This window comes from Vulpes vulpes, chromosome 10, assembly GCF_048418805.1.
Source record: "Vulpes vulpes isolate BD-2025 chromosome 10, VulVul3, whole genome shotgun sequence".
Lineage (NCBI taxonomy): Eukaryota > Metazoa > Chordata > Mammalia > Carnivora > Canidae > Vulpes > Vulpes vulpes.
Genome location: NC_132789.1, coordinates 7422298 through 7434017, shown reverse-complemented (window position 1 = coordinate 7434017; position 11720 = coordinate 7422298). Strand labels below are relative to the sequence as shown.

The 11720-nt window shown below is 55.0% G+C and overlaps 1 protein-coding gene across 2 annotated transcripts in view; it reads left to right on the top strand.

Moving 5' to 3' along the window:
• Nucleotides 1-373: 373 nt before the first annotated feature.
• BCL7A (BAF chromatin remodeling complex subunit BCL7A) overlaps nt 374-11720 on the top strand; it is a 30377-nt gene continuing 19030 nt past the window's right edge. The window contains exons 1-2 of one of the 2 annotated variants that reach the window (XM_072722772.1): nt 374-740; nt 8004-8085. In XM_072722772.1, coding sequence (XP_072578873.1) covers nt 649-740; nt 8004-8085 — 174 coding nt within the window. In that variant the 5' untranslated portion in view covers nt 374-648. The remainder of the gene's footprint in view (nt 741-8003; nt 8086-11720) is intronic. The other variant, XM_072722771.1, reaches the window with a different exon arrangement.

The following is an 11720-nucleotide window of genomic DNA, read 5'->3' as shown; positions in this document are numbered from 1 at the left end:
GGCGGAGGGCCAGCCGAGGTCCCCGTTGCCCAACTCTCTGCAAGAGCACCTCGCATCCCGAATCGCCGCCTTCAACTCCGAGAAGTCAGGAGCCCCACAGGAAACTTGCATCATTGCACCCGCTGCCACGCACACCCGGGGCCGCGCACCGGCAGCCGAGGTGGCTCCCCAGGAGGGCGCCCCCCTGCACGGCCGGCCGCGCTCCCGGGGAGCGGGGGGCACCCCGCGGCCCCTCCGGCCTCCGGGTGAGTGTCCGCGCGCCGAGCCGGCGGCGGGGCGCGGGGAGCCGGGGGCCGCCGGCCGCCTCCCCGGGGGCGCGGGGGTCGCAGGCGCCCGGCCGGGGGCGGGGGCGGCTCGCGGGGCGGGCGGCGGCGGGGCGCCCGGAGGCCGCGCTGCTGGCGGCCGCGGCGGCGCTGCTCCCCCTGCTCGGTGCAGCTGGCGCCCGGCGCTTGCGCACTGGGCCCCGGGCGCGCGGCGGCTCCGGCTTTGTGTGTGTGTGTGTGAGTGTGTGTGAGTGTGTGAGAGAGTGTGTGTGTGAGTGTGTGAGTGAGTGAGCGGGCGGGCGGGCGGGCGCGAGTGTGGCCGCCGCGGAGCGCGAGCAGGACCCGGCGGGCGCGCTCCCCCAGCCTCTCTCTCCCCGCCAGAACCATGTCGGGCAGGTCGGTTCGAGCCGAGACCAGGAGCCGCGCCAAAGATGATATCAAGAGGGTCATGGCGGCTATCGAGAAAGTGCGCAAATGGTAAGCGGAGGCGCCTGCCCGCCTCCCGCCCGCCCGCCCGGCGCCGCGGCCGCCCCGACCCCCGGAGCACATACAAAAAGCCGGCGGGCGCCGCGGGCCCGGGACTCGGAGCGGCGGGCGGCGCGCGAGCCGGGTCACCTGCGCGAGGCGGGGGCCGTGGCCGCTGCCCAGGTGCGCTCGCGCCCGTCGCCCACCTGGCGCGGTGGCGGCGGCGGCGGCGGCGGCGGCGGCGGCGGCGGCGGCAGCCCGGAGGCGGCGGGGCGCCCCGGGCCGGGCGGGTGGAGCGGCGGGCCGGCCCCGCCGCGGCGCTCGGCTCCCGGGAGGGGGGCTCGGGGCCGGCCCCAGAAGCCATTTCGTTTTGTGCAAGTCACATGAAAGCGGCTTCCCGCGCGCCGGGGCCGCGATGCCGGCGGCGGAGGGGAGAGCGCGAGCTCCATTGTGCAGGCTCCGAGCGGGCCGCCGCCGTCTCCGTCTCCTCCCCGCGCGCCCCGGGCGGCGCAGCGCCGGCCCCCGCGCCCCTGCCCGCGCGCCGGGCCTCCCTCCCCCTCCCTCCCCCTCCCTCCCCGGCCGGCTGGCTCGCTGCTCGCTCGCTCCCCGCCTCCCAGGCCCGGGCGCCCTCGAGTCTGCGGAGTTTGCAGAGCGCGAGCCGTTTAAATTTAGCGCTTTGGGCTGCCTGGAGCGAGGGCTCTGGGCGAGGAAGAAAGATGGGGGCGAGCGCGAGGAGGAAGCGCCGGGGCGGCGGCGGGCCCGGGGCGCCCGGCACCCCCGCCCCCCGGCCCGGGCCCGCGCGGAGGTCGGCGGGCCCGTCCTCCTGGCCCGAAGCCGCCCCTCGGCCGCGTCTGCCCTTCCCGGAGCCGCGGCTCGCGTGCGTGGCGCCGAGGGAGCCGATGTTTTTGTTCTCGGCGCGGGGGAGAGAAGGTTCGGTGTCGGCCGCGCGTGTTCCTGGAGCTCAGGCTGGAGTCCGTCCGGCGTGGCCTCGCGGCGATTCATGTGACCGGACGCGTTCGCCGCCTGCTCTAGGGTCTGGCCCGGATCGGCCGCCGCGGGCCAGGCCCCGGCGCAAGCACATCACCGCGCCAGCACAGCCACCCGGGCGGACTTGTTGAAAACTCCCAGCTCCTTGATTTCAACTTTATTATTATTATTATTTTTTTTTCCCACGGCTTCACCTGGGTCAGGGAGAGGGAGGAGCAGCCTCGACGTTCCCGAGTGTCAGCCCTCGCGAGCTCGTCCTGACCTTCTACTTAAAGCCTAAAAAAACTGGGCAGGCCCCTGGTGGGGTGTGTTTATGTTCAGGGGTGGCCTTTCTTGAGTGAGGCCTTGGTCTCTAAAACCCACTGGGGGTGAGCCTCCAGCCTCGCCGGATCACAAGTTAGCTGTCCTTTCTGAGTCAAACCCAACAAAAAAGGCAAGAGGAAAATCAATAAAGTCCACGTGCCCCTGGGCCTCCTATGGAAAGGGCTCTCTGCGGATGGCCGGATGCCCGGCGGAGGGCTGGGTTTGGCTCCAATGGGACAAAGAATTTTCAGAACCGTGAGAAGGGGAGGCCTTCCAAAGTTGAGATCGGAGTTTTCGGGGGCTGCCGGAGCTCCCCAGGGCACGCAGGGTGCCCAGTGCCTAACTGGAGCCATTTAAAAATGGCAGTAGCAGCTGCAAGGCCAAAACACACACAGGAAAACAAGCCCACAGTCCCCTCTCTGGTGGGATTCCCAGAGGGAAGGCTAGGGCTGTCCCCTGTCTTAGAGCCTGTGCAAAGAAAGAACCAGTGTCTGGGCCTGAGTCCCTTCTGTCAGGGCCCAGGAGGTGAGAAAGGGGCTGGGGGCAAGCTGCCTTTCTCTGTTCAAGGAGGCGTGGTGGAGCTTTCTGCTCCAGGTTCCCAGCAGGACAGAGGCTCTTGCACCCTGACAGCTGCTCCTGTAGGGCCAGTCGGCCAGCTGCTCTGCAGGGAGGGCAGATGGAGCTATGGGGTTTTCTGCCCTGTGGGTGGCAGGACAGGCAGCCTGGAGGCGGGCAGTACTGCCTAGCTCACTTGGCCAGGCCTGTGTTTGGGGGAAGGGGACAAGAACGTGTTGCCCTCCCTCCCTCCCTGTGTTTTGGGAAACGGGTTATGATAAAGACCTCAGACTTCAGGATCTAATGGCCAGGCTTCCAGTTCACTTTCTTGCTGTGACCTTGGACAAACTTCTTGAACCATGGCAGCACCGGGTCTCAGTGCTGCTTTCTCCTTCTTAGAACAGGATGGTATCTCCAAAAGCACTTACTCCTGCAAATAGGAACAGTCACTAATGGTGTCCTTATTGTAAGGTGGATGCTGTAACATTTATGTTTTGCTGATTTTTTTTTCTTTTTTTTTTTTTTCCCTGCCCTTTTTAAGCAAAAAATACTTCATCTTATTTCCAGGGTTTCCCAGGCCCTGAGAAGTCAAATCTCACCTTCACTGTACTTTCAGAATAGTCCTTCCAGTCAGTCCTTGAGGCTTTGGGTTGTTTATTAACTGCGTGGCCACCAACCATGCGTTTCACTAGTAGCGGGGACATTGGGTTGCCAGATTTAGCAAATAAAATTAGAGGACACCTAGTTAAATTTGAATTTTGGATAAACAATGAAATAACTTTTTAAAAATAAGTGATATATGTGTATAAATTTTAGTGTAAGTATGTCCCATGCAGTATTGGGGGCATACTTATACTAAATGTTACATATCTGAAATTCAAATTGAATTCAGCATCCTGTATTTTATCCAGAGAACAGAGGTATCTGGAATACCATTTATTCCGTAAGTCTAGGGTAGTATTTCTTCTCAGCCCTGGTGACCCCTAAAAATCCCCCCCTCTGCCAACCTTGAAAAAGCCAGCAGCCAGCCGTGACCACACCATCCCTAGCCACCAGCTGTTTTTCCTCCCTTGTCTGGTACCCCAGCAAGGCAGGCTGGTAGGCTGCGAGGCAGCCACAAGATGGCTGGAAGAAGAACAAAATGGTGGGCCCCCTTTTTGGGAAACTGGGCCAGGATTAGGGGCCCAGTGTGGGTGGAGAAGAGCAGGGGAGGAGGGTCATTGGGTGGGAGACAAAGACTTGAGCCACAAAGTAGGCCCTGGGACCCCTGGGCCCTTGGTCTGAAGGGTCCCTCAGTGACTTACTGAAGGAGAGAGTCCTGTTCCCTGGAGACTTCCCACTCATCCCTGAGGGAGGAAGAAACTTGACCGTGTTTAGGCCCTCACCACTTTACATTTGGGGATACCGTCCTGCCAAGTGCAGGGCAGGGCAGATGAGCCTGGGCCTAGTTAGGACAACACCAGTCAGAGACAAGACCTCCTAAGGTGTCAAGGACTAGCCCTGGGAGGTGAATACAAAGTGAGGGATTTGCAGTCTCTTTGAGGGAGCCAGTGGGGTCCCCTTGGGCAGTGACCCCAAGATGGTCTCCTTGGCTAGCCTTTGGACCTGGACCGGGAAAAACATTAGAAATTGACCTTGGTCTAGACAATCTGTGACAGGTGCTTGTGGTTTATATGGGAGCCTGTGCTGGGGGCAGGGGAGTGTTTGGGGCTTTATTGCTATAGCTGGGACCCCCTTTTGTCCAGGAGCCCAAGTCTGGAGGGGGAAAGGTACATACTTAAGCCTCACTGGTTACGTTGGGGGTGGGGAGCAGCAGGGCAGAAGCACTCAGGGTGTGCCCACAGGCAGCTTTGTGGCAAGGTGGGGGTGCAGCCTGCTGAATCTGGGTCCAGTGCCTCCAGGGGAGTGAGTGCTGGGAGCTCCTTGAGAGTCCTTGTTCCTCAGGCACGTGGGCCCCTTGTGGCCAAGGCACTGTGTTTATCAGAGTAGTCAGCAATCTAGATTTCTATGTAGTCTTTCTTCTTCTCCTTCTCCTTCTCCTCCTTCTTTCTTCTTTCTTCTTTCTTCTTTCTTCTTTCTTCTTCACATTTTATTTATTTATTTGTTGTTGTTGTTTTATTTGAAAGAGAGACCACAAGCAGGGAGGAGAGGGAGAAGCAGGTTCCCTGCAGGCAGGGAGCCTGACACAGGGCTTGATCTCAGAACTCTAAGATCATCATGACCTGAGCCCAAGGCAGATGCTTAACCCACTGAGCCACTCAGGCGCCCCTGATTTTTTTCTTCTTAAAGCTTGTCAATTAGTTAAAATTTAAAAAATGAGTGTGCAGACCAGACAAAACATACCTGTTGGGCACTTGTTTGCCACCCCAGATATGAAGTAGTGAGTGCAGCTTAATTCCCTCATTGAGGGCAGGGGCTGTGTGCTCTGGGATGATGGGTTCGGGGATCTAGTAGGAACTCCACTGTTTCTCTGAGCGCAAGGTGCTGCCAGCAGGAGGAGACACTCAGAGCCCACTCACTGGTCATGTCTGTGAAATCCATTCTGTCCTGCCTGGTGCTTGCTCTAACTTACTGCCTGAGGCCCAGGACCTTGTCTCCCTGCTGGGCTGGTGGGCAAAGGCCAGACCGCAGGTCCATTCCTGAGGTTGGGTTCTTAATGCTTTTCCTTACGTCCTGTAGCCCCTCAGTATCCGGTAGAAAGGCAACTGAAGAAAGGTTTCTAATCTTTGGGCTGAGTTGGGGGACTCAGGCCATGGGGTCACCAACTGCAACAAAGGGAGGCATGAGAACCTGGCCGTGTCCGCCCTTAGGTTGCAGGGCCCTCAACCACTCAGGGAAGCATGTGCAGCTTGAGGATTCATCTTGGCTCGCATGTAGGCTGCAAAGCCCAGATCTGGCACACTTTCTGCCTTGAGATGCTGCGTCCTATGTTTTGCAAGTCAATTACTTTTGTTTTTGTTTTTAGCACAATCAAACCTTGGATTTGCCGACCTACTGGGCCCTGGCCCATGAAGTCAGTTGAGGGATTGTGAGTAGTGAGTGCCTTTAGCCATTTGCGTGGGATGCTAGTGATTTGTGTTTCTTTGTCCAGCTTCTGTAACGGAGATGTGCTCTGTGGAATGATTTCTTAGTTTTTCACAGGAGATAGAATCGCAGAGATTGGGCTCTTGGTCAGAGCCTGTGCCCAGTCCTGGTTCTGCCTTGGTCTAGCTGTGTGACCATGAACTAGTTCTGTAACCTCTCTGGACCTCTTGTTTCCCATCTGTAAAACGGAGTGAACATGGTTCTCCTCTCATAGGTTTATTGAGCAGTTTTTGGGGGAGAGGGCTTTATTGTAAATAAAGTACTCGGCAGACATACACCTTTGGCACATGATGGCTGTTATTATTGTTTGTCACCAGGGTTGTTCTTGGAATGCCCCTGTCCCTTCCAGGTATCTTCTGATTATTCAAAATGAAGGTGGGGAAGGACAGGGATTATGGGTTGTCCATCTTGCCTCCAGAACATAGGAAATGGATGGGTGGTGACTTAGATATGTGCCTTCGTTTAATTCTTTCTGGACGAAAAGAGGGCAAGGATGGGGGTGGGAGGAGCTGCTCCTAAAAGCAATGCCATGTGGAAGCTTTGAATATTGGCCCTGGGAAGAACACCTTGATCTTCTTGTGCCTTGGTTTCTTTATCTGTCAAATGGGGAAAGTGACTGTTCCTGCCATACAAGGTTATGGGAATATTAGAGCAAGTGTGTATGGGAGCTTAGCACATAGAAGGCACTAGACATGGTCCTAAAATAAATAAAAACCAAACCGTGGCTTCTTCCAGCAGGGAACATGTAGGACATGAAGAGGCATGATTTGGGGAATGGAGGTTTCTGAGGTTTGGGTTGCCTGGCTTTGAGTGTGTTTGGGTGCCCTGAGCCCCCCATGGTGAAGGAGTGCCAGGTGTAACGTGTCCCACCAGCACATGAAGGCCACCCACCCATGGAGGGAAGGCTGCTCAGGTACCTGGGAGCTCACAGAGATGCTCATGCCACACATAAATCTCAGTTCTAGTGGAACCCTGGTCACTAAGATTGTTGGGGGCTTCTGGAAGCTATGTCACCTGTGCATCTGGCCCTACATTCCACTGTCGGTTCCTTGAATCAGCTTACGTCCTCATCAGACAGCTGAGAGAGATCCTTTGTGACTTCCCACTTCTCCTAAGATGGCAGAGCCTGGTGCCAGGAACAGGGACCCTGGAGCCCAAATTGCTTGGATGGAGTTCCAGCTTGCTTTCTGTGTGATTCCTCTGAGCCTCGATATTGTCAGGTGCATGGCCTCTGGCTCTCATTCCCAGTGTTAGGGGCAGGGACATGACCTGACTTGTAGACTGCAGGGGTCAGGGACCAAAGTTTGGAGGCTGTGGCAGGAATCTAGGGAGTGTTGGTGGCTTGGAGCAGAGTGGTGTGGAGGGGAAGGGTGTTAATTATCATCCTTAATGAAAACCAGTCACCCAGTTTCCTTCTCATGGCTTGTGATTTTCTCCTTACCTGTAAACCTGCCTCTGGTAGCTGTGGGGTCCTGGATACAGTCCCTCAGGAGTTTGGGATGTGGTGGGAGTGGGGTGGGGGCAGTGTGCAGATGTGGGTATTAGGAGGGAAAACCCAGAAGCCCATGCTCATTTTAGACTCAGGATGTGGGGTCTCAGAGCATCCTTCAGGCTGGCTGCTGTCCACAATCCGGGCTGTGCTCCCACCCTTGGGGCCATGGCCACTGGCCATCCAAGTTTGCCCTTGCTCCCCTGCCCCTCCTTGGCTATTTCAAATGGCACTTGCCCTGACGAGCGCTGGGTGGTTACTTGCTCTGTCTTCTCCTGCCTCCCTTATTCTGACCTCAGGGGCATTGCAGGGAGGACAGGGTGAGCCCCTGGGTGCCCTTGGTGAGACCCCCCTACCCCCTGGAGGAAATGAAATGCCTTGCTGGCCTGAAGCCCTCTCTGCTGCCCAAGAGGTTGGGGTGGCCCTGTTCACTGGCTCTATGCAACTGGCAGCAGTGTGGGGCAAACGCTGGAGGACCCTGGGACCCTGTTCCCTTCATCCAGAATTGTCCTTATCTGCAGCCCCTCTGTCCTCCCAGTCTCACTCGGCACATCCTTTAAGGCATGGGGATGCTTTTAACACGTGCTGTCTCATGTAATCCTCATGGCGGCCCAGAGAGATTGATGACCCCATGTGTTCTAATAGATGGGGAAACTGAGGCATAGATTGGCGAAGGGACTTGCCCAACAGCTCAGCTATTAGATCTGGAGTAATCTGGATCATTCCCTTTACCCCAAGCTGAGTAGCCTCCGTGTTGTAGCTCCTCCAAGGCAGTATGGCCTGTGTCCCCCATGAGGGGTGAGCAGGGTTCTGCCCCAGAAAACCCCTGGTAATGGGCTCTTCCTCATCTTCTGCAGGGAAAAGAAGTGGGTGACTGTGGGTGACACATCCCTGCGAATCTACAAGTGGGTCCCTGTGACAGAGCCAAAGGTGGATGATGTGAGTATGTGGGGCTGAACCCCTGGGGTGGACCCTACCATCCACACTTCCTCTACCATGGGTAGAAGGTGCTGTTGACCATAGCTCACCAGTGTGCCACACTGGGGTCAAAGCCACCTGGGGAGCGGAAGGACCCAGCTTACAGCAGGAGAAAGCTGCTGCACCTGGGTCCTCATCCCCACTCATAGTCCAGCCCCAGAGTCTGGCCATCAGAGAGGTAGGGAGTGTCCCCTGCAAGTCGACTCTTCTGGGCTGAGAGCCCTACAGTATGCCAGTGGGGACATGCCTTAGTGCAGAGCTGTCCCCTCCCTGGGGCCCTGGGCACCATAGTTTGGGTGTGGTATACCCACAGACAAGCAGACCCTCTCCCATCATTGTAGCGCCACTGTTCCTGAGCACCTGTCTGCCAGGCATTGCCTCATGCATTTCTCATACCAGGTCTGTTGTGTTGATCTCTTTATCCCCTTTGTGCAAGTGAGGATGCAGGTTCAGAGAGGTGAAGTCACCTCCCCAGAATCACACAGCAAGTGTTAGGTCTGTTTGACTCCAAAACATATGCTCTCTTTGCTGTTAGAGAGCCTCCTGGTGGTTGGAGCTGCTGGTAACCCCAGAGCAAGAGGGTTCAGGGCATGGGAACAGCCACTGTTGGGGCCCCTGGGGGTGGGGGAGGGAAGTGGGGCAGGGCAGGGTGGGCATGTGGGCAAGATGCTGACTACAACCACTAGAGGGAGCTTCAGCAACTGTGCCTAGTGTCTGGGAGGTACTGGGGCCTGGCAGCAGCTGCCCTACACAGAGGTATTTCTTCAGCCTCATGGCTCCTGGACCAGTTACCCCCAAAGATCTCAGGTCATTTCCAGTCAACATCCAGAATGGTCCCACTTACAGACCTCGGCATGGACTGCCCGGAGCGCCTTCCCTATTCATGGCGAGCAGTCCTCTTGTTCAGGGAGATGGCTCACGCTGAGCCACCTGGATGGATGACTCTATTTGCTTGGATAGGGTGTGTGTGTGTGTGTGTGTGTGTGTGTGTGTTGTGGTCATGATTGGTGGGTTTCTAGGGGGCCATAAAGGTGAGGCTAAGCCTCTGTCCACCATCTTCAGTTACCTGTCTCAGGTCTCCTGGCATGGCTGAGGCTCCATCCTTGACCCTATGATCACAAGCTCCTCTCTGGGCAGGTTGGTGCTCCCTGGAGAATGTCAGTGTTTGTCACCTTTTCTGGTTCTGGCCTGGGCTCATGGAGCCACCAGGGTTGCCTTCCTCCGAGGCCCCAAGACCTAGCCCATCACAGCAATTGGTACTGGCTGTTCTGGAGGTGAGAGCAGGGTGCAGCCAGCTCCTCGAAGGCAGCTCCTGGCTCTGGCCCACGTCTGTGCCTTGCACATTATTAGGTGTTGTATAAACGCTGGTTGCATTTGAGAAGACATGGTCCTTGCTCTCAAGGAATTTATAATCTTGTTGGGAAAGATAATTATAGAATAGCATGAAACAGACATCAGGGAAGTGCCAAAATGGATTGTGATCAAGGAGAAAGTAATGTATGGGCTGTTGGGAAGGACAGGGCAGCTCCTGGCTGGGCAAAGAGGTATGGGATAGGTTCCCCCTCCCCATTGACCTGTGAGGCAGACAGGTGACCTCCACCTTGCTGGGCCCTAGTTCCCTCTTTGTGCAGTGGAGCAGCAATATCCGGCTCCTGGGGTTTCTGCAACAGTGTAAAGGCAGTATATCAAATACCAAACAGAGAACTTAACCCAGCAAGGCTTTGCAGACAGTACTAGAAAAATGCTAATTTGCCATTGTCTCTGAGCTACGTTGTACAATATACTGTTTCCCACCCTCTTTCCCTCTAGGGTGATAGGTCCCACTCCTGGCTGAGATCTAGTCCCCTGGGAATCTTAAAGAAATGCAGGTCCCTGGGTCCCACCCCAGACAGCTGAATCGGAGTCTCTGGTGGTTGTAGAGGGGTAGCTTTTTATTTTTTAAATACCCAATTACAACATGGTTGCACCATTTTCTCCCCTTTCAGAACTCTTGCAAATTTTTCTTCTTTTCTTTTTTTTTTTTTTTTTTTTTGAGATTTTATTTATTTATTTTATGTATAGAAAGAGCATGAACAAGGAGGGCAGCAGAGGGAGAAAGAGAAGCAGGCTCTCTGCTAAGCACAGGGAGGGAGCAGGGAGGCCCCTGGACTTGGGGCTCGATCCCAGGACCCTGGGATCATAACCCAAACCGAAGACAGACGCTTAACCAACTGAGCCACCCAGATGCCCCAGTTTTTTTTTCTTTTGAATAGGGAAACCAATTTACAAAATTCATACATTACTTTAAGGGATCCCTGGGTGGCTCAGCAGTTTAGCGCCACCTTAGGCCCAGGGCCTGATCCTGGAGTCCCAGGATTGAGTCCCACATCGGGCTCCCTACATGGAGTCTGCTTCTCCCTTTGCCTGTGTCTCTGCCTCTCTCCCTTTCTGTGTGTCTCTCATGAATAAATAAATAAAATCTTAAAAACAAAACAAAACAAAACATTTGTTTAGGGCAGCCCAGGTGGCTCAGCGGTTTAGCGCCACCTTCAGCCCAGGGCGTGATCCTGGAGGTCCAGGATCGAGTCCTAAGTCGGGTTCCCTGCATAGAGCCTGCTTCTCCCTCTGCCTCTCTCTCTCTCTGTGTCTCTCATGATTAAATAAATAAAAATCTTAAAAAAAAAAAAAAAAGTTTGTTTAAATGACAACTCACATGCCATAAAATTCACTCTCCTAAGAAGGTATATAAGTTAGTGTGAATATATTTACTGTGTGTAGCCATCACTGTTATAATTCCAGAACATTTTAGTTACCCTAAAAACAAAACTCAGATCTGTGAGCAATTACTCCCCCACCTGCCCCATGGTCCCAGAATTCACCAATCTAGTTTCCATCTCTGTAGGTGTGCAGGTTCTTCAAATGCTACTTTTTCAAATATATATATATATTTATCTTTTTGTAAATTTGCTTCCCATCCCTGTGCATGGCCCCCATGCCACCCAGCTCATTTCCCTGGAGGTGACCGGTGTTTGTTTATCCTTCCAGAGAAAGTGCACACAGACACACGTGTGGAGAGAGGTCCACGTGTCCTTTTTTCCCCATTAATAGTGGTCTTCCCTTCCCGTGTTCTACAGCATCCACATTAGGACATGAAGAGCTGTCTTATTCTTGGTAATTATTGCATTACATTACATTGAAAGAATGTGCCGTAATTTAATGAGCCTTACCCATGGATACAGGTCATTTCTTTCTTTTTTTTTTTTTAAGATTTTATTTATTTATTCATGAGAGGCACAGAGGGAGAGAGAGGCAGAGACACAGGCAGAGGGAGAAGCAGGCTCCATGCAGGGAGCCCGATGTGGGACTCCATCCTGGGTCTCCAGGATCACGCCCTAGGCTGCAGGCGGTGCTAAACCACTGGGCCACTGGGGGCTGCCCGACACAGGTCATTTCTAATGAACAATTCTATTCCATTTATTTAAAAAAGGAAAAACAATGGGACTGCACACACAGAGCATCCTCTTCACCATCCCTTCACCTTGGATTTTCCTCCTTACCTGGCCTTCCATTGTGATGCTGGGAGTCAGCCCTGGGGCCTACAGATAGTGGGAGTATGT